This window comes from Notolepis coatsorum (genome assembly GCF_963971535.1).
Source record: "Notolepis coatsorum genome assembly, chromosome: 12".
NCBI lineage: Eukaryota > Metazoa > Chordata > Actinopteri > Aulopiformes > Paralepididae > Notolepis > Notolepis coatsorum.
In genome coordinates, this window is record NC_140176.1 from 42,344,043 (window position 1) to 42,366,910 (window position 22,868).

Below are 22,868 nucleotides of genomic sequence, written 5' to 3' on the forward strand. Positions count from 1 at the left end.
GAAGTTCCTGAAAGGGTGAACGTTATGTCTCTGTAAAAGGTCACCCAAAGAGAGCCGGCCGAGAGGCTCCGATCATCTTGATTTGGTTCTAGATTCAGTCCATCGTTCACCTCCTCAGCAGGTCTATACTCCGGTGTCGAAACCTGTCCGTTCTGTTTCTGAGCGCTTGTCAAATGTGATCCGTGTCTCGTACGTGTTGCACATCTGCAGATTGTCATCCCTGAGTGGAAGGGGGGGGGGGGGGGGGGGGGGGGGGGGGGCGGTGATGTGAATGTGTCCCGTTGAGAATGCAGAGTGACATCCATGGGGCCTCTACCACATCTGGAGGGTGCCTGCGATCCAAGTCATTTGCCGGTACCGCTTCTAACCCCGAACCCATCCCGCCCCACGCCCCACTCCACCCCCATCTCCTGCAGTCCGTGAAGAATTGGTGTCAGCACCTATCAAAGGGAAAATGCCTATTCTACACAGAGTGTCAGAGCAGCCACAATCTATTAATCAACCAGGAGGGAGAGAAACAGATAGGGTGTGTGTGTGTGTGTGTGTGTGTGTGTGTGTGTGTGTGTGTGTGTGTGTGTGTGTGTGTGTGTGTGTGTGTGTGTGTGTGTGTGTGTGTGTGTGTGTGTGTGTGTGTGTGTGTGTGTGTGTGTGTGTGTGTGTGTGTGTGTGTGTGTGTGTGTGTGTGTGTGTGTGTGTGTGTGTGTGTGTGTGTGTGTGTGTGTGTGTGTGTGTGTGTGTGTGTGTGTGTGTGTGTGTGTCTGTCTGTGTGTGTGTATGTGTGTGTGTGTGTGTGTGTGTGTGTGTGTGTGTGTGTGTGTGCATACAAGAACCCATGCATGCTGTTTACGTGTCTGTTTGTGTGCATGTATGTAGTGTGTGTATGTGTGTGTGTGTGTGTGTGTCCATGTGCGCGTGCATGCAAGAGCCCACATGTGCTGTTTCTGTGTCAGTTTCCTTGCATGTACTGTATGTACTTTGTGTGCGTCCATGTCTGTGTGTGTGTGTGCGTATGCAAGAGCCTGTGCGTGTTGTTTACGTGTGTGTTTTCATGCACGCGTGCATTGCAATGCACCCCATTTAGCGGACAGACGAGGGGGGACTCATCCAGGTGTATTGTATTCAGCCATCTTTGAGAAGTCCTTCTAATAAGGGTGGATGTAATTATAAATGTGTCATGCGGGTTCTATTTGAGGGACGAATGGTCCTGTAATGCGTTTGATACCAGAGGCCAGGGCAGGTTGTAGCGGGGGGCCCGGGGGGGGGGGGGGGGGACCCACGCAGTGAATACTGATTGTACGACTACTACAGCCATTACAAGAGCTGGAACAGAATGGCGAGTGGTGAGGTTTTATTCCTACACATTCCTATTCTTTGTTGTTGTTGTTGTCTGAATCCATCTTGGAATTCTGGAAACTCCCGTCGGTTTCAGTGGCCGTCGTTAGAACGTTTGGTTCTCTAAAATTCTAAGAGGTTAAAGGTGTATTTGTTTCACTGTGTAAAGTTTGGGTTCATATTCGTGTTTGACTTGTGGAACGTAAGAGTTCCTGAAACCTTCTCAGCCTGTTATAACTCAGGATACATTTCTGATCAACAGTATTTATGACACAATCTTTACGGCCTCAGAAATCGTGTAAAACTCACGCTTAGCTGTCATGTCCTGTCTGTTGTATCAAACATTCATACAGTCACTATGAGTTAGGGCTGCTCGATTATGGCAAAAGTCATAATGACAATTATTTGGATTGATATTGAAATCACGACTATTAAACACGAGTACTCATTGATTTGAGAACATCATATGATGACTGAATTTGTTTAATTTTTCTTCTCGACCGAAGGCTGCCTTTCTGTCATCTTCTACAAGTTACCAAAGACGTTTCAAAATAACTGGAGAAATGCACCGTGGCTCCTCCTCCCTCTCAACACCAGCTGAAACGACTGTTTGGGCTTGGGGGGAAGGAAGGGTGCGCTGCATTTACAACAAGACAAAATGAGAGCAACACGGCATGCGGCATAATTTCTTTCTCCAGTTTTTTCTTGATGATCTTGTTTTCATTATCGTGGGAAGCCAAAATCGTAAATGGAAATTGAAACTCGATTAATCGCCCAGCCCTGAGTGTAAAAATATCTGAAACTTAACCTTGCCTATATTACTACCTACTATGCTAATATGTCTTTGCTACTATGCACTCAAGACTGTAGCACTCAAGTTTCAACACTGTTTATCAAACATTGTTAGTCAGCTGAAAGAGTTGTACCCTTCCTGCTGACTTGTACAGAACTTGTAAGTCCGTTTGGATAAAAGCGTCAGCTAAATGACTAAATGTAAATGTAAAAAATAATCATGTCTCTCATCCCATACAGTATTTTGTGTTATTTTTTCCGCATTTGGATTACAGAGTGGGGCTTTAACAACGCGCGTAGGCCATTACTAAAACCGTGAACACACAAGCTAGAAAGCAGGGCTTCGGCAGGTTAAAGAACAGGTCTGGATTCCGAGTGGCTCGGCGACAGAGGACTGTAATTGTGTTTATTGAGTCTGAACAGCAGTGGCTCTGCTGCGGGGAGCATTGTTGGTTTAGTCACAGGAAGTGATCGATCAGGTGAATAAACAAGCAGCCGGGACCCCCACTGCGCACAGCGCGGCCACGCACCATGTGACTGTCACGCTGGTGTACGATTGGCCCCCGGTTTGGTAGGCCACTAGGTGCTAAATGTCATCGGTGCAGAGGTGGTAGTTACGGTAGTGGTAGAGGTGAGTGAGGTTTGTTTATTTATTTGTTTATTTATTTTTGACCCCTCTGCACTCGTTTATTGTCCTTGTCAATTCTCCGTCTGACCCTCTCTCTCTGTTTCATTTGTAGATTTGCTCAAGTGTAGGGTTGGGTGCCATTCACATTTGAACCCAACGGTACCTTTTTTCTGTACTTAACTTACTTAAAAACTGTTGTGGAATATTTTAAATGAGCCAAGACAGAGAACTGTAGAAATGCAGATGAGTCAAATTGTATAAAAAGAACATCTGTGGCCAAAGAGTCTCAGTTCGATACAGAGAGCGAAAGACAATCTGTGAAGTGAGCCCAGAGTGTTTAATAATAATTTATCGGGTATCACAGTAGCTAAAAAACTGATCGCATCACGCTGGTTTCAACCGGAAAAAATGTGCCGGAAGGTTTGGTCTCTTACATATCTCGATGTGATTTATCAAGAAATATCTACAGCAAGAATTCTGGGTCTCAACGAATCCAAAATGTCAATGTGGTTAGAAGTGGTGGAGAGAATACAAGCTAGCTTATAATGGTAGTGTCTGGTTAGGAGTGAGGGATAATGGAGGTACTATCCAAGGAGGGGTCCGGGAGGGGGGGGTTCGAGCTGGAGCATAATATGTGTGTAGGGTTTTAGAAAATAGGTATTAGGGGTATATCCTGTATAAGGCATTTGTATAATTGGTAATTTCGTTGGATATACACTGTATACGGTAAAATATTATTATAGACTTTTTTTTGTTTTCTGTTTCTGTACTTGCATGTCATTTTAGCCACCTTGACTGTTAGTTTCATTATGCATTGTGTGTTGAGTACTGACTTTTAATAATTTTTGTTTTGCAATAATATATAAAAAAAAAAAAAAAAACTCTGGGCTTTATACTGTAAGACACAAGGTTATAGGAAAGAAAGACGTTTGGTCATGTCAGGCATTTCTAAGAGAACAATGTCGGGCGGCTAAGTGGCGCAGTGGGCAAGGCGCTTGCCACTAACGCAGGAGATGCGTTGCTTCTGGCTTGGCTGGTCGTTCATACTAATACAATTGGCAGTATTAGGGGGTGGGAAAGCCGGTGGGTGGGGATTGGACGTTGTGGACAGCGACTCCTACAGGTCGGTTGGTGCGCCTGTACAGCAGAATCAGGAAGCAACGGGGGCAGCGTGAGCCTCCCACGCATTACTCCTCGCCGCTGAGAGATCGCGCTGTACAGGTGAAAAGATGCGACAGCTGCCTCCTCGTGTACCGGAGGGGACACGTGATGCAAGGCTTGGTCCACATTGCAGCCGACCAGTGGGAGGCTTGATTGATTGATTGATTGAAAACTTTATTAATACAGTACAGCTCAATACACACAATTGTTAAGGGGATGCAGACCAGAGAAAGACTTTCGTCTTGTTTACATCAGGGTCCCTCATTTTCAATTAATCAGGACATATATGACATACATGACATACAGACATACAGGCATGGTCTAACAACGTTCGAGACAGGGGAGGGTAGAATTGGATAATACAAAATTGGGATGGGAGAAAAATAGAAAAATGGGGAGAAAAAGTAGATAAAAAATCAATCAAAACAATGTCGAAATGCAGTCATGAGACGGTGTCTGGCTATTTCTCTAGAGATGTGGTACTTGAAAATGACTCTGGCTATGTGAAGTGAAACCCAGAGTCATAGGTATAACCCTGAGCTAATTTTATACAGTAAGAGAATGAAGACATTTTGTTATGAGAGACAGACAAAACATTCTGTCTGTACGCTAGATAATGTATGCCCAGTAAGCTGTACAAATTATGTAATAGGATGACACATATCATATTTTCTACCACAAAACTTTTTTTAATTTCAGTTGTAAAAAAAGGAGTCCAAACTTCTCAATTTCAACGTTGTTATTTATTTTGAATATTTTGTTATTTATTGTTGTCACTGGGGATGCTCGATATTGGCTTTTTTACCGATACCGTTATACCGATATTGTCCAACTCTTAATTTCCGATACCAATATCAACCGATACCGATATATGCAGGGTTTCCCCCCCCAAAAAAACGGAATAATTTCAGGTAATTAACATTACATATTTCTTGTCGTGTAATTAACACAACATTATGCATACTTTGACAATAAATAAAATAATAATTTGTTCTTACTTGCTTGCCTGGGTAAATAAAGGTTAAATAAAACATCGTTTTTTTGAAAACCGATACAGATATTTTCCTATATCACATTTTTATGCCAATATCGGTTGGGCCGATAATATCGGACATCCCTAGTTGTCACATAATCACACAAAATAAATTGCATGATCATATATTATGTTTTTAAATATCAACATTATCTGGCCATCTTCAGTAAATATTATCAAACTCCTCTGACCTCATCTGGTCTTTCCAAAAGACCCAAGAGACGGGACAGTAATATTATATATTTGTGGAAAAGGCTCCCCGCATATTACAAAATATTTGTTACCGACTGATGTGAATGGGTACTCAGTAGTACCGATATAATTCGGTCTGTACCCTTAACCCTTTCACCGCCACACTACCAAAACGGTTAACCCTTTCACTGCGACAACACACAGAAGGTTAACCCTTTCACTGCCACACGACAGCTGGTGACCGTCGGTTGTGTGATAGTAAAGGGTTAACCTTCTGTCGTGTGGCAGTGAAAGGGTTAAAAGTACACAGTTCGGTACCCAACCCTATTCAAGAAGTACCGGCCCGTTTGGTGTGTGGATTTATAAAAGGCAAGAACAACAGTTGATATGCAGGAACAAGACAGACACACACACACACACACACACACACACACACACACACACACACACACACACACACACACACACACACACACACACACACACACACACACACAGACACACACACACACACACACAGACACACACACACACACACACACACACACACACACACACACACACACACACACACACACACACACACACACACACACACACACACACAGACACACACACACACACACAACAGTGGTTCAGGAGGTAGAACGGTCGTCTGGTAATCACAAGGTTTCCCGGTTTGATCCCGGCTCCTCCCGGGCAGCGTGTCAAAGTGTCCTTGAGCAAAGACACTTAACACCCTAACTGCTCCCGAAGGTTGGCACCTTGCATGGTCGCCTCTGTGTGTGAATGCGTGGGTGAATGTGAGGCATAAAAGCGCTATATGAATGCAGTCCATTTACACACACACACACACACACACACATGCGCAAGAGCGCTGACTGCTGGCTGTACTTTATTCCGAGTACTTTGCGTGTGTTTACTCTCAACTTTGGAGTTCGTATGAAAGTCATTGGACACCAGCGCAGCGTTTCTGTCGCCACCTCGCTGGAAGACGACCGTATGATCTAGCATGAATTTGCGAGACGCCTCCACCGCGGAATCGATAAACAAGCGGGAATCCGCGAACAAACAAGCCTCGGAAAAGCGACGGCGATATCCGCAAACTGTTTTACATTTTGATAAGCATCAACGTCGCACGCTTTTCAAGTAAGGAGGAGATGCACGGGGGTCACGTACGTGCCGTTAGTGGCGGTCTGTGATGAATACGCCACGGGCGGCATGCGGTGATTAGAAGGCCGGGGCTGAGAGGGGCTGCTACGCTCTCCCCACATGACTTTGACTGAGAAATGAGCAGATATCCATCTCATCTGTCTAAGGGGTCAGATGCATCTCTATCTCCCTCTCTCTCTATCTCTCTCTCTTGCTCTCCCTGTGTGTCAGTCTGTCTCTATCTCCCTCTCTCTCTCTCTCTCTCTCTCTCTCTCTCTCTCTCTCTCTCTCTCTCTCTCTCTCTCTCTCTCTCTCTCTCTCTCTTTGCTGTGATATGTACAGACAGCCATCATATGTGCAGAGGGGGGGCGGGGGGGGGGGGGGGGGGGGGGGGGGCGGGTGGTGATGGGCAGAATGGCAGCTTTAATATGGGAGTGATTGCCTGCTGATATCCTCCGCAATAAACACTTTCATTTATTTGGTCGGACTGACGGATGGTGAGATGGATGTGGTGAATAGAAGACCTGAGAGGCAGGCGTGGAGGAGAGAGAGAGAGAGAGAGAGAGAGAGAGAGAGAGAGAGAGAGAGAGAGAGAGAGAGAGAGAGAGAGAGAGAGAGAGAGAGAGAGAGAGAGAGAGGAGGAAGGAGAGAGAGGATATAGGGAGAGAGATGGATATAGGGGAGAGAGAGGGATATAGGGAGAGAGAGGTTATAGGGAGAGAGAGAGGGATATAGGGAGAGAGAGAGGTTATAGGGAGAGAGAGTGGGAGAGCGAGAGGCAAAGGAGATAGATGGAATGGATGTGGATCCCATTCAATATTAAGAGATCAATCAGAGGGCGGCAAAATATTAATTTTGTCAACTATACGCTTCCATTTAGTCAAAGATGCGTCATTACGAGCGTGTGACGTGTGCGGCGCTCGGCATTGAGATGCAGAACACTTAGACACTGAGCGATTTGTTTCCCAATATTAAACTCATATTGGTACTAACAATAACAGCCATATGCTGTATAACAGGAAGATGAATATATTCATGAATCCGAGCACTGATGGCTGCCGTCTCCATGACGCCCGCTTGAAAATGTTATTCGAATTTCGACGACGGGCGACGAGGAGGATTGCCTTAGTTTTGCGACATATGGCAGAGCAAAGCAACATTTTAATCAAATTATATCAAGACACTTGACAATGTGTATTGAGCGCATACACTCAAGAGCAATTTAAAGGGCAGATGAAGCTAAGTTGAAGTGTGTGTGTGTGTGGTGTGTGTGTGTGTGTGTGTGTGTGTGTGTGTGTGTGTGTGTGTGTGTGTGTGTGTGTGTGTGTGTGTGTGTGCGTGCGTTCGTTCGTGCGTGCGTGCGTGCGTGCGTGCGTGCGTGCGTGCGTGCGTGTGTGTGTGTGTATGTATGCATAGGCGTAATTTCCTTTACATAAATAAAGACATTTTGTTGACAGAATCCGGCTATAGGGCGACAATAATGTGGTCAAGAGGCATGGTTTCTATCTTGAGCCATAACTGGCGTGATTTATTTATTCACATGGCAGAGCAGCAGTTCTACATTTCTCCTCTCACTGAGAGGCTAGGGGAAAGAGAAAGAACGGAGGAGACATCTCTATTTATACTCGTCACCTGGTGGTGTTCCTGAGTGTCTCCGCCTAGAGCGCCCTCTAGTGGAAACAGTTATATATGCAGTTAAACAGTTACTAGTGGAAACAGTTATATATGCAGTTAGACAGTTACTAACAATCCTACACAGAACCTCTGACTTCAACACATTTCCACCATAAATTTATGCAGAATCCAGGTAATTAAGTGTTTGACGCTCAAAATGTCATGGGGGAGGACAGACAGACCTCCATGCTTAAAGTGCCCCTCCTCCATGTTGAAACCAAAACCTAAACCCCCACGTGCACGCACACACACACACGTGTCCACAGACCAGTGTGTGTGTTGTAGGTGTTTGTGTGTGTTTTTGTTAAGTTGTGCTCAGAAGGCCTCGTCTTCCTTTGTGCAGGCGACTCGTTGAATTACACTCCCGCCTGTTTCTTCCCACCTATAGGGGTTCCTTTGTGTCGAGATAGATTGAAGCGATAACATACGAGAGGGAATATTACTATTCCGGTTATTGGCGCCATGGCCATGAGATGAAAACGGGGCCGTAGGTATGGATCTGCACACCCGGTGCGTATGCAAATCCTTTCAAACATAAAGGTTGAATAAAGACAAAAAGCTTTATTGATCCTTTATTGACAACAATCTGTTTCCTGTTGCTAGGCAATGTAACACTCCTATCCTGTGGTATATGAACTCGTGGAATGTATCTCATAGCGTGTTTGCAACCGAAGGCTGTATAAAAACAATGCTATTGTGTTAAATCACAGAATAGAATGAGGACAATGACTGCTACGCTGTTTTGTAAAAAAGAATGATAATGGTAGTGTCTAGATCCCATAGCCCGGAAGGACGATTCCATAGGAATCGCCACTTTTTTCGACCCACGCGTGGCTGCGTCAACGTTATGACGGGTGGTCACTTGTCATAATGTTCACCCTAAAAGGTTGCCTGTAAACCTATCCCATGACCTGAACCCTAAACATAACCACTCCAACCACCTAAACATTTTTAAATGGTACAAACGTCCTTCCGGGCTATGGGAGCTTGACACAGGGGATATAACCCCGCTAACATGTTCAGGTGCATCGAAACAAGTCTGGCAATAGTTCTGCTCAAAACACATGAGCATTAAGCTCTTGGCAGTAACGCGTGCCGTGTCAGTACCGAATGTATGAGGCGATTCCAAGCAACGTGACCACGGTGACCACCCCCCAAAAAAAAGAATTATGCAAACAGCTGGGCATAAGATTTGGCTGTCAAAGATCAGACCGGATAGACACGGACAATGCCAATTAAAATGACTGGAGGAACCGCTCTGAAATCAGACCTGACATTCCTGTTTCACAGTCTGTCAGGGCTAGTATTGTGAAGCTTCTAAACTCTGTGTGTGTGTGTGCGTGCCCGTACTGACTACATTACTTACTTACTTAGGCCCATCGCTCCCAATGGAGCATAGGCCATCTACGAGTATTCTCCATCCAACACGGCTTTGGGCTGTCCTTTCTGCCTCCCCCTCTCTTGAGCTCCGCCTCAGTGTCCTGCCGGACTCCATTACCCTTTCGATAAAAGGGGTGGCCATTCGGGGAGACGTCGGGACCCCATCGCAGAAGAAACATTTCACTGCCATTGTGCATCGTGAATGTTGCAAATAAACTTTTGACTTTGTCTACTGACTTTGTCTCGTTCCTATGCAGTCGGGGACGCAGCACTGTGACACACTGTTACCCTGCGGTCGCAAGCGAATCAGCTCGGCAAGTACAGTGTATTTTACATTTAAAGTGGGCGGTGTGAGCCTCTCTATTGGCTCTGGTTGATTGGAGGGTCCTCTGGTAAATACTGACCTTCCAGCTTCTTCTTCCTTGGTTTCGGCGCAGGGCAGATCATTATAGCGTGTCAGTCAACACCCAAACCCAAACCACTCTCTCTCTCTCTCTCTCTCTCTCTCTCTCTCTCTCTCTCTCTCTCTCTCTCTCTCTCTCTCTCTCTCTCTCTCTCTCTCTCTCGCATTTATCTATCTATCCACAGTATCTATCTATCTATCTATCTATCTATCTATCTATCTATCTATCTATCTATCTATCTATCTATCTATCTATCTATCTATCTATCTATCTATCTATCTATCTATCTATCTATCTATCTATCTATCTATCTATCTATCTATCTATCTATCTATCTATCTATCTATCTATCTATCTATCTATCTATCTATCTATCTATCTATCTATCTATCTATCTATCTATCTATCTACAGTGTGTGTGTGTGTGTGTGTGTGTGTGTGTGTGTGTGTGTGTGTGTGTGTGTGTGTGTGTGTGTGTGTGTGTGTGCGTGCGTGCGTGCGTGCGTGCGTGCGTGCGTGCGTGCGTGCGTGCGTGCGTGCGTGCGTGCGTGTGTGTGTGTAGTGATGTGTTAGGGTGGCGTGTGTCTCCCTCCAGAGGGGTCCTCATTAGGACCAAATCGTTGTGTGACCTTTTAGTGCCTCTGCTTCTCTCCTCCCACCCACACCTCCGCCCAGCTGGGCCTAATTACCTCAGTCATTACCCCACCCCCACCTTCCCTAAATAAACTAGGACCGAGCAGGTACTGTACAACTAATAAGTACAGTATGTGACTAAATACAGGTGAGGGACACAATAAAGTGAAAATAAATGTTTTTTGTAAATAGAATTTTTTGCCAAACCACTGCTGCCTGCATGGTCACAGTGATTTCATCACCTCAAAAGCCCAGTTTTATATATATATATATATATATATATATATATATATATATATATATATATATATATATATATATATATATATATATATATATATATATATATATCTGCTTAGAAAACGAAAATGTCAAAAAAAATTCACGTGGTAAATACACAGGTCACAACATGTTTACAGGAACGTTTTGGAGTTGTATTTTGAGTGTATTTTGTGACTGTTGGGAACTAGGCTACGCTGGCACACCTACTTCCAGTGAATGACGCTAAGCTAGGCTAACGGTGTGGCTGTTCCCTAAGCCTAATGCATGCACAGAGAAGAAAAGGGTATGCATCTGCTTGTCTAACTCCAGGGTAGATGGCAAATAAGCTAATTTCCCAAAAAGTTGCTGTGTTCCTTTAAGTGTTTGAATGCTGGAGGAATTACGGTGCAGGTAAAATTATAGCAACATAATAATATTTCAGCTGATAGTAACTGTAATAATAACACTTAACATAACAAGATAAGATATTCCTGTATTGATCCTCTTGGGGGAATTCTGGCGTCATAACAGCATGGGGGAGGGGGAGGGGCGGTACATGTATGGGCAGGGTAATAGAAAGACATAAACATTTTAGGCAATAAAAGTGAATATAAAGATATGAGAAAAAAAACAGTGTAAACAAAACAGTGTAATTAACTCTGAATATAGAAATGCCAGGGTTAATGCTAGAATAAACATATATACGAGTATTATTAGTGCCTTGCATTACAGTATTGAAATGCACTAAAATATGATTTTTATTATTTGTGGTTGAGGACCATGTAGGCTCAACCGCAGACACGATCTCATTTGCACAAGCATGTGATTGAGTGGTAACGTCTTCACTGTACACAGTCCTCATTCCACATGGCCAGGGGCAATGGGGACTATGTAGACTCAACTGCTAAATTACGTGCTCCATGCGTGTGTGTGTGTGTGTGTGTGTGTGTGTGTGTGTGTGTGTGTGGTTGAGTCTACAGGGTCCTCACTTGACATAATCTAAATCAGAAGTTGCCTCAACTTATACTGTATAAGTAACCTTTGAATATTTGAATTGGCTTTTTTAAAGATTTATTTTAGCATTTTTGCAGCTTTTTATTGGTCATACAAGACCGACAGAGGAGAGGGAGAACGGGAGAAGATGTGGGGAGGATATGCGACAAATCAGCCCGGGAGCGGGAGGCGAACCCAGGGCCCCGTTCCCCGTACCTGGTTCAACTAAGTCGATCAAGATGTCATTATCCAGCTTCAGTTAACCCGATGTTTGAAGCCGGGATTTTCCTGTTCCTCGAAGGTGGATTCAGTCTCGTTAACTCAAGCCAGACTTGAGACCCAGGATAAATGCGCGTGCCCGCCTCAGCCGAGAAGGCAGCAAGTGTCGAGAGCAGAGATCCTGATTCTCTAGCGGCATTGATTGATTAATTGATTTAAAACTTTAGTAACATATTGCAGTACGGCTCAATCGCCTCGCCGACAAGTTAAATGCGTTATCTATAGGCTAACTTTAAGTCCCTCATTACCTCAATCAATCAGATTATATTTCTTTAAACTTGCCTGCTGGATTGAATAATCAAATGAGATCTTGCTAGCGAAAATAATTAGTAAAACTGTTATACAGAATAACGATACGGCTCCCTTACCCATTGATTGATGTATGGTCGATCTTTTACTTATCTTCTCTGTGGTGTAACGGGTTCTTCTTTTGACTTTCACGCAGACGACCGGGGTTCGAAACCCAGTCGTCTCCTTCTTTTTGCAATATAGGAATAATTCAATTTGGTGCACGTTGAGAGCTATATAAAGAATGACATCCTCAATGCATGTAGATTTATAATATTTTAACTTAAAACCAGGCTACCTTTGCGTATAATAATTAATATTATATTCAAAAAAATTATATTGGAAACACGGGGTTTCAAACACCGGTCGCTGGGTTGCCAGGATTGAGCACTACCGCTGAGCCACTGTGCCAGATGGGATACATTCATTGTTTATACATTAATGAACGAGAGACCCGTGTTTAGAATATTCTTTATTTTATTGTTGTTGCACCGAGCGAGCGCCACGGTATATAACGTGCATTATTTAGGACAAAGTGAATTTAGTATCAGCATTTTGGGTCTATTTTACATTTCAAAAGACCCCTCTGGAAGAATGGAGCACAAAAACGTAATTCAGAATGGTATAACGCAGATCCTAGACTGTGGGAATAATTTCAGGAAACGCGCTGTCACTCCTTTGCGGGGGCGTGGCGATGGTTGATCCGGCTAACTTGAACTTAAACCCTGCTTTCGACCAGGCTCAAACTTTTGGATCTGTTGTCATGGTGATTTGGAAAATCCAGGTACGGGGAGCCGGAAAGTCCGGCTTAAGTCAGACTTAACCGAAAGTTATCCGGCTAACTCAGTTATCCAGGTACGGGGAACGGGGCCCTGGGGACGGCTAAATTAAGTAAATATGAGTTAAATATGAGTTGAATTAAGTAAATATTAGTTGAATTAAGTAAATATGAGTTGAATTAAGTAAATATGAGTTGTAAGTAAACAGGAGTTAGATTCAGTAAATACAGTAGGAGTTGAATTAACTAAATAGGAGTTGAATTAACTAAATAGGAGTTGCATTAAAAGTTGCATGTTTTGCTATTCCTTTCACTATTTGGGCAATTTTACACAATTCCTGTGAGTCTATGGAACACATCTGGAAGTTTTTTTTTCAAAAAAATTGTTTTGCATTTCTAATCAAGTACTCTACAGCAGCATTTTTCCACTTCAATATTTCAAGCTGTTTTGGGCTGGGCTCCGCCCATACTTGCAAGGCGCTTTGAGTGACAGTCACCAACCAACGTTACATCCAGCCTGTTTGAAAATACTAGAATCCAACATAGTCTGGTGAAAACGCACATTATGTTATGGATGTATCATCACCGTTTGTCCTCTTCCTCTTCATAATAATATTCAATAGTTCGCTCTAGGCAATCGCCATTGTTGGCGATCGCCCAGCTGTAGTCTGGACTGGGGACTGGGGAGCTCTCAACTCAGCGACAAATAATGCCTCGGCCGGTGTTGTGCCGAATTCGGACTCGCTGCCAGAATCCGACCCCCCCTCAGATACTAAAAATAAATGTATTATCTTTTTCCCCCTTTTCTTTTTCCGTTTTTTCTCCCATCCCAATGTTAGTCGTTATGCCAATTCCCAATCCCCTTCCTGGTCGTTGCGCACTCTACCCCCTACCGTCGGTCTGGGAGGGCGGAGACTATCACACGCTTCCTCCGACACATGTGTACCCAGCCCACCACTTCTTTTCACCTCGCAGCGCGGACTCTCATTGGGAGAGTGTAACGTGTGGAAGGTCACACTACCTCTCCCAGATCCTTCCCTTGCTGTGCAGGCGCCCCGACCGAACTGTAGGAGTCGCTGTTTACAATGACCAGGACCCACCCCATCGGCTTCCCACCCGCTAACACTGCCAATTGTGTTAGTATGGACGGTCGGCCAAGCCGGAGGCACCACAGCCGGATTCGATCCCTCTAGCTCTGTGGTGGTAGACAGACGCTTAGTCTGCTGCGCTACCTGGCCGCCCTACACTATCAGATTTCTGTCATAAAACAATAAAGCGGACAGAAATGCAGGAACGTTTTGATTATATTTAAAAGGCTTTGACATTGTTAAAATGAAATAAGTGGAGTTTCGAAGCTGTAAGCTGAATACAAGTCATAGGAACACCCACGTTCTTCCCCCTTCCTACTGTATAAGAAAGAGAAAAATCGCAAAACGCAGAGACGCTACAGTAAAATAGTAACGTTAATACACTATTGACACAGTTGGCAGTTGCTGAGTAATGATTTGACAACTTCTGTCCATAATAAATATAACCCCGACAGTGAATCAATGACTAATTATGACATTTGTACTTACTGATTCGATATTTTCTTTTTGGGTCCCGAAGACCCGATTACTCTGTACAGCTACCTTCTTTAGTAACATCCTGGAAATCATCCCAGCATTATAAAGTCCTTGATTCTCAATGTCCTCCTTGCAAAAATGTGCGGTACACACCGACTCCGAGCAGTTGGGACAAACATTCGGCGGGTCTCCAAAAACAAAACAAACGTGGCCCATTGCTGGCGGATCACAACATCATCAGGAAATGAATGCAAGGACGTATTCGCTGCTTGGCAGTCAGGTACAGCACAACATATCTTGCCCGTTTTGCTCATAACGTTTTAAAAGCTAACCCAATGCTAACTAACTGTTAAACTTCAATTCCATGCATTTGCTTGCGTACTGCAATAAATAATGGTTGAGTGTGCACGGTTGTTACAAACATGTAACAACATACAAACGCAAAAAATGCGTTACTATGCAGATGAGGTTTCTTTCTACGTCAGCAAAACAGTCAAATTCGAATGGCTTAGTTCAGTGTGGGAGCATCTCCTGAGATCTGAACTGAAGGTGTGCGCAAAAATGAAATAGACATTGTTGATACAACCCCAGATTGCTAGAAAACAATGCTAAACATTGGAAAAGGCTATTTATAAGACAGGGGACCTTTAACTAAATAGGAGTTGAATTAACTAAATAGGAGTTGAATTAACTAAATATGAGTGATTAATATTCACTCTACTACTAGTTGATTAATCAAAAGAAAATGCAAAAGGCAACTTGAAAATATAGGTTGAAACAACCGTTTCTACAACTGTTTTTACAGTGTGGAGGTGGTTGTACTGTATATGTTTTTCTTTACAGTGTGGAGTGGTTGTAGTGTATATATGTTTTTTTTTACAGTGTGGAGGTAGGATGTACTGTATATATATGTTTTTACAGTGTGGAGGTGGATGTACAGTATATATATATGTTTTACAGTGTGGAGGTGGATGTACAGTATATATATATGTTTTTATAGTGTGGAGGTGGATGTACTGTATATATATATGTTTTTACAGTGTGGAAGTGGATATATTATATACAGTAGGTTTTGTGTGTGGAGGTGGATGTACATTATAGGCTATATACATTATGTTTTTTTTACAGTGTGGAGGTGAATACTGCTTACCTTTTGGCCTCTGACTCTCCTCACTCTGTGTCTTTGATATGGAATCATAATGGTGCTGTACATGGGATTTTATCCTTTATCATAACGCCCCCCCCCCCCCCCCAACCCCTGCCCCTAAACACACACTGAAACACACACATGCTGTCTCTCTGCCCCCAAACCCCCTCCTCCCCCTTTCCCCCATCTTTTGACAAGTCCTGACCGTCATTAAAAATTAAGATGTCCCCTTCGCTGCCATGTTGAGGGCTGATTATGAGAGGATCCTGAATAACGAGAGAGAGAGAGAGAGAGAGAGAGAGAGAGAGAGAGAGAGAGAGAGAGAGAGAGAGAGAGAGAGAGAGAGAGAGAAAGAGGAGAGATATAGAAAGATATGAGAGAGAGATTTAGAAAGAGACAGATATAAAGAGGAGAGATGAGAGAGAGATAAAAAGAAAGAAGGGGAGAGGGGGAGATAGAAGATAGAGAGAGCGAGAAAGACATAAGAGAGATGACAGAGAGAAGAGAGAGATGACAGAGAGAGAGAGAGAGAAGAGAGAGGGAGATGGAAGTAGCTTTCCATAATGATTATCCTAAAAGTAGCGTGCTTAATTAGATGGAATGCTGCATACATTGTGAAGTGAGTTGAATCACTGGGATAGATTAAAATACTAATTAAACGGGGCCCTCGCCGAATTTGGAGTGTGAGGTAAGGTTCAACTCTTCAGGGCCATTTGCATAGCCTTCATCTGGTGCAAATGAGATTTAAAGGACCTTCTCTCTCTCTCTTCCTTTCTTTCTTTCTCTCCAGCAGCTCCCTCTCTACCTCCCTCGCTCTGACCAATCACGTTCAGACGTGAACAAACTCAATTAAAAATCATACTCTTATTTCTTCTTCTCTTTTCTCCCTTTTATAATTTGCCGTAATCTATTACAGGTCCCGCTTTGATATACATTTTTTTGTTTTTCAATGTAGACGTTTCCATCACAGTGAGGGAAGGGTTGTGTTTTTTGTGTGTTTTTTTCTTAAGTACACGGGGGGAACAAAGGCGGTCGAAATCTCTGATCTTGAAGAACAGGGGGATGTTTAATGTTGCCTGCACTTTGCTTTGATTTGCATGACAATATCTCTCCTAAGTAACGCTTTGGAGAAATAACGTGCCCATATTTTCTGTCCGATTAAATGGATCTGAGGATCAGAGAAAAGCAGCGAGGGGAGAAGAGGTGTGCAGTCCGGCTCGGCGTGCGCCATGCCGCGCCTCGTCTGTTTACCCGCGGCTAGTGTCACTAGTTACGGTTTTGCGCCCCGGAATCCTCGTGGAATCGTTCCGCGCACACAGTAATTCCTTCCCGGTGAGACGGTTGCGATATTGTTTTTTTTTTTTTTTAGTACTAGTGCTTCCTTTTGAGTAGTCACAGACGCGGGGTACCGATATAACATAAGTATTGCATAATGTAGATACTATATCTATATCTGTACATATCCCTTACCTACTCTTACTAGTTACGCTGCTGGCCAGTATGACTTACTACCATAGTGTCTTTATACCTGTGTCACTGTATCACTGTATCATATTAATACTACAACTCTGTACATAGATCCTTCCAATCTCCCATATGATTTTCTAATTGAACTGATAGATAATCCTTTCATTATCACTAGACACTTAGATAGCATCGTGCTAGTACTCATTCCTTGGTATCGCTGACATTAATCAAGACAGAGTTACGAGCATTCTATCCTGGTATCAGGCTGATACCCGATACTGGTAGCCAACGCACCTCTAAAGACGACCATCATGAACTGTGAAAGCTGGTCCTGGACAGGGTTTGCGATCGATTCACTCTGAAACCGATGACCTCCGGAGGTGGATTCTCTTTCAAATCCCAATAGTTTGGCCTGAAAGGATTGTATCATAGTGAATAGTAAATAAGAATGAACAATCCATTGTCTGTTAAGAAAGCGGCAATTTCTCTTCTCATTTTGAATTGATTGGATATGAAAGTGAAGTGATCTCCAGCCCCCTGCAAGTAATAGTTTTTGGACTATTTCGACGTCCGACTCACGCCGTTACTTTATACAATTTGTCACTCTCGGTTTCGCTCACTGCTCCAGGAACAGAAAGGTCTATCTATGACCTTCGCTGCTCTCTCTCTTACCCACACACACCCACAGACACATCTGCTCTCTCTCTCTCTCTCTCTCTCTCTCTCTCTCTCTCTCTCTCTCTCTCTCTCTCTCTCTCTCTCTCTCTCTCTCTCTCTCTCTCTCTCTCTCTCTCTCGCTGTCTCTCTCTCTCTCTCTTACCCACACACACATACAGTACACGTCTCTCTATCTCACTGTTCTGTGTTTGTCTCCAACAGTCCAGCAGAAGCAGAGGCTGGAGAAGGAGACGGGTCTGAAGATACTGGAGGCTGGAGTTAGTGATGTAAGTCTCTAAACACTGTTTGCCTTGCGTGCGTGCCTGTGTATGTGTGTGTGTGTGGGTGTGTGTGTGTGTGTGTGTGTGTGTGTGTGTGTGTGTGTGTGTGTGTGTGTGTGTGTGTGTGTGTGTGTGTGTGTGTGCGTGTGTGTGTGTGTGTGTGTGTGTGTGTGCCTGTGTGTGTGCGTGCCTGTGTGCGTGCATGCTTCTGTGTGCTTCCTATGTCCAAAAGGCTCTCTGAGAACGAGAATCGGTCAGGTGACTTCGACCTCGTCTTGGCGTGTGCACACAACACCTGCAGCCTCGCGTGTGTGTGACGAGAAGAAGAAAAGGAAAACACAGATCTTAACCAGAAATGAATTCCAAACGCATATCCTTTTAAGTGTGTTGCTTTGATTACCACCGGCCCCCCGTATTAATAGACCGTATATCTCAGAGAGCCGCCGTCGTCGTCGCCATGGCAAGTAAGCCACAGCGAGACAAAAAGCCCTCCCCGCATGTTTGGAACTTAGAGTAAGTGTTGATCGTGGCTCAAAGCAGGGGGGACAATAACTAAATTACCTGTGGAGTGCTGTCACTTCGCGTGCACGCGCATGTGTGTGTGTGTGTGTGCTAATGTTCTGGTTACATATTCAGAGGACTGTAGAGGAGAACACTTGTGATGAATCAGATGAAAGGGATGAAGAGGAGATGTGCGTTCATTCAACGCTGATTAATATTCATGTGTATCAGAGGTGTGGATCTAATCAAGAGCCCATTGATGCGTCAGAGTCCCGCCCCCCCTCCCTCCCCTCCGTCTGGTAAATGAGGTTCTCGGTTGGAGACGAGACCAAGCAGGCCTTGGACCTCTTGGAGCCTCGCCTCGCGATCAAGACGAGGCCCGCCGCTGAGTGTGGACTGTGTGTGTGTGTGTGTGTGTGTGTGTGTGTGTGTGTGTGTGTGTGTGTGTGTGTGTGTGTGTGTGTGTGTGTGTGTGTGTGTGTGTGTGTGTGTGTGTGTGTGTGTGTGTGTGTGTGTGTGTGTGTGTGTGTGTGTGTGTGTGTGTGTGTGTGTGTGTGTGCGTGTGTGTGTGTGTGTGTGTGTGTGTGTGTGTGTGCCTCACACAGGATGGTTGCCGTTGGCAACGAGCGCCTCACATAATTCTGTCGCCTCCTCGCTGGCCGTCGTCCTGATTTTTGTGTCACTCGATCTTTGTCTCGTCTCGTCTCTCTCCCTTGATGTCTTCGTATTCTGCACACACATGTCCTCTTCACGGTCTCTTCTGGAAGTCTCTCTCTCTCTGATCACACACCACACACACACACACACACGCACACACACACCTCCTTCAACCCATTATTAGATCAGATTAGATTAGAATAGATCCAAATGTATTGTCACATCATACAGCACAAGTACAGCACAACGTAAAGACGTTTGTCATCCAACCAGAGTGCAAACGTAACAGTAAAGTGCAACAGTAATATACAATGTACAGGTGATTAAACTGGGTATAAAATATATAAATTAGTACTACTGAGTAATAGTGCTAATCAGATGTATGTGCAGAGTTGTAGTATTACAGATAGTAAGTCATACTGGCCAGCAGCATAACTAGTAAGAGTAGGTAAGGGATATGTACAGATATAGATACAGTATCTACACGTATGTAAAAGGACTATGTGCAGGTAAATACAGACAGGTGTGGATAGATATAATATGCGGCGAGAATAAATATATATATATACGGTATATACACTTATATACACACTACTTATATACTGACTTTTGTCCATTTGTCTTTGTCTTAATTTGATGTTTTTTTGTCTCACCTTCCTCCTTCCGTTGCTTTAATCCCCCCTTCAGACTGACTCCTGCGGTTAGTCAGAGCTGCACAGGGTTGTGTTTGTCATATTGGGCCTATTTGTAGATAATTAGCTGCAATCATAGCCTCTCCGCAGGAGCCGGGGCGAGGGGGGGTTGGGGTGGGCGCGGGGGGTGGTGGGGGGGGATCTGTCTTCCACCTCACAGGGAGAACGTCTGGGCCAGGCTGGTGTTTTTGTCTCGTCGAGGAAGCCCGGTATTTACCATATGACAAACCAAACCCAAGTTGGCCAAACAACAAACCAAAAAAAAAAGATACAAATGCTACAAGTGAAATTGATAAGCGAGTATAGGCTACATGTACTGTAGAACGACATGGGGAGAAGCAAAATTAAGCTAAGTGCGCTACTTGTACCGCGGTGGCCCCCTCCGCTAAGAGTGCACTCTTCACACGCTTGCATGAAGAAAAGAAAAAAACTCAACAAACCCGGCCCGGTATCGTTTAAGCCTCATGGCGTGACGCCCCCACACACCCGGCCTCCCGGTTTTTATTTAAGAGGTGACAAATGACAAAACGGCTCAGGAAGATGTCCAGATAGACTGAACGTCGATAGCGGTAGATGTGGGCGCGGATAAGCAAATGTCAAAGTGTGGGGAAGGAGACATCAGTCAATAGCCCCGGCAATATCTACTCCAATATAGATTACCCCCAGAACTCATTTTCCTGCCGGGGGGGGGGGGGGGGGGGGGAGGTTGTAACTACCATATGTGTGCGGCATAACTACTGTATTTGTAAATGTCACCACAGTGTTATTACCAGTGGCGTCCTGACGGGTGACGGTACTCCCTCGAGACCCCAGGGGGAAGGAGGAGGTGAGGGGGGGGAAAAAGCAAATGGAGGGTCTTTCTCACAGCAATTCAGGAGTGATGCGAATGTGTGAAAAACGCTCCGAGGTGAAAGGAGGAGGAGGGGGAAGAGGAGGATGAGGAGGAAGGAGGGAAGTGAGTGGAGAGCTGGAAGCGAGGTAGAGAGAGAGAGAGAGAGAGAGAGAGATAGATGGAAGGGGGGGGGGGATAGAAAGACTTAAAAGAAATGTTTGATATGATACGGCAGCTTCTCAGTCGTACCAGCGGCTCTCTATCGGTGACGGAGAAAGAAACATGTGAATTTCACATGTATAATTCACATGTTATTATGACATGTTGTAACATTATTCTTATTTATTTTTTGTCTACATTTAGTACATTTCGTGTCGTATGTGAACATGTGTCATCATGAACCGTCCACGTGAGCTCGCCTACATGCAATGACGTGATAACGTGCCCAAAAAAAGCATGCGATACCACGGAAATTACGCGTGAAATAGAGAAGTGTTCCAAAGACACGTCGGAAATGCACAGAATAACAATAATAACAAGCCACACAAAAACAATTTGTGTGGCTTTTACATAAGAGATTTCCCTTCCGACATTATCCGTTGTATTGTGTACATAGCCTACTTCTAGTCTGAAGAGGAAGAAGAGGAAGAAGATGAAAAATAACAGCCTTGACAGCTCATACCGCACTTTGGCTGCATCGTTCTTGAAAGGCACAGAGCTCCGTGACTGTGCATCCTACATTCTCCTTTACACCCCCCCCCCCCTCCCACCACCACCACCGCTCGCTCTCTCTCTCTCTCTTTCTCCTCTCCCATCTCCCCATCTTCCGTGAAGGAGGGGGTCGATGGTCGATGACCCCCCCCCCCCCCCACTCTACACACACACACCCCAAATCTGGAGACCGGGGGTACTATAGGGCTCAGGAGAAAGGGTTTTGCTTGCAGCCTCGCATGCCTTGCGCCAGTCGGGGGTACGCGGGAGACAGAGGCGGGGGAATAATGGGAGGCTGGGAAGCATTTCTTTTTTCTTTTTTTCTTTTTTTTTCCTTTCCCGCGAGGGAGGGGCACGTCGGTCAGACAAGTTGCGGCGTTGCTATGGCGAGCTGTCCTGGCAGACATCAGGCAGACAGCAGAGCGCTCCTCAGCCCGCCCCCCCCCTCCTCCCCGGCGCCCTCCTCCAGACCCCAGATGTGAGGACAGAAAGAGAGAAAATTGTAACAGATAGCTTTGTTCGACACGACTCTCGCGGTGTATAGATCTCCGTTTTTCCCGCTATAATACGCGCCCTTGTCTCGTACGCGGCCACATTGTGCTTGAGAGCGCGTTCTCAAACTGACCGTACGCGGTGAATTATTTCCTTTTACACATTGTACCGTGGGACCTCCGTTTGTTCAGCCTGCCTGTTATTATTCTTATCGGCATTCCTGGGTACAGTGAAAGCAGGAGGGGGGGTTGGATCGTTACATTTCTCTGCCTGTATTAGTTGGTCCCCATGTGATTAGGTTGGTGCTTAAAGTGAGATTCATTGACATTTTGACAGAGGCCTCATGTTTGCGATAACTCCAGCAAACTGCTTATATGAAGAGGCAACTCATTAACCATAGAATTCCCCGAGCTGCATGTCAACTGATTATTCAACCACCAAATGTAAATCCTATATGGCAGGCAGGGACCTCAACAGCCTCCCCGGTGTGTGTGTGTGTGTGTGTGTGTGTGTGTGTGTGTGTGTGTGTGTGCGTGTGTGTGTGCGTGTGTGTGTGTGTGTGTGTGTGTGTGTGTGTGTGTGTGTGTGTGTGTGTGTGTGTGTGTGTGTGTGTGTGTGTGTGTGTGTGTGTGTGTGTGTGTGTGTGTGTGTGTGTGTGTGTGTGTGTGTGTGTGTGTGTGTGTGTGTGTGTGTGTGTGTGTGTGAATGTGTCTATCATTGCTAACACATCTGTATGCTAACACAACATATCAGTAGGGGTTATACATAGATTTATAAAATATTTGTATGTGTGGGTGTGCGCGTGTCCGCATCGGTCTGTGTGTGTGTGTGTGTGTGTGTGTGTGTGTGTGTGTGTGTGTGTGTGTGTGTGTGTGTGTGTGTGTGT

The 22,868-nt window shown here is 44.7% G+C and overlaps 1 protein-coding gene across 1 annotated transcript in view; it reads left to right on the forward strand.

Annotated features, from left to right (window-relative positions):
- The window catches only part of ptprn2 (protein tyrosine phosphatase receptor type N2), a gene marked incomplete at its 5' end in the record, with an annotated part of 334,392 nt that overhangs the window by 228,791 nt on the left and 82,733 nt on the right, over positions 1–22,868 (forward strand). Inside the window, 1 exon segment of the mRNA XM_084325818.1 lies at positions 18,039–18,103. Coding sequence (XP_084181944.1) covers positions 18,039–18,103 — 65 coding nt within the window.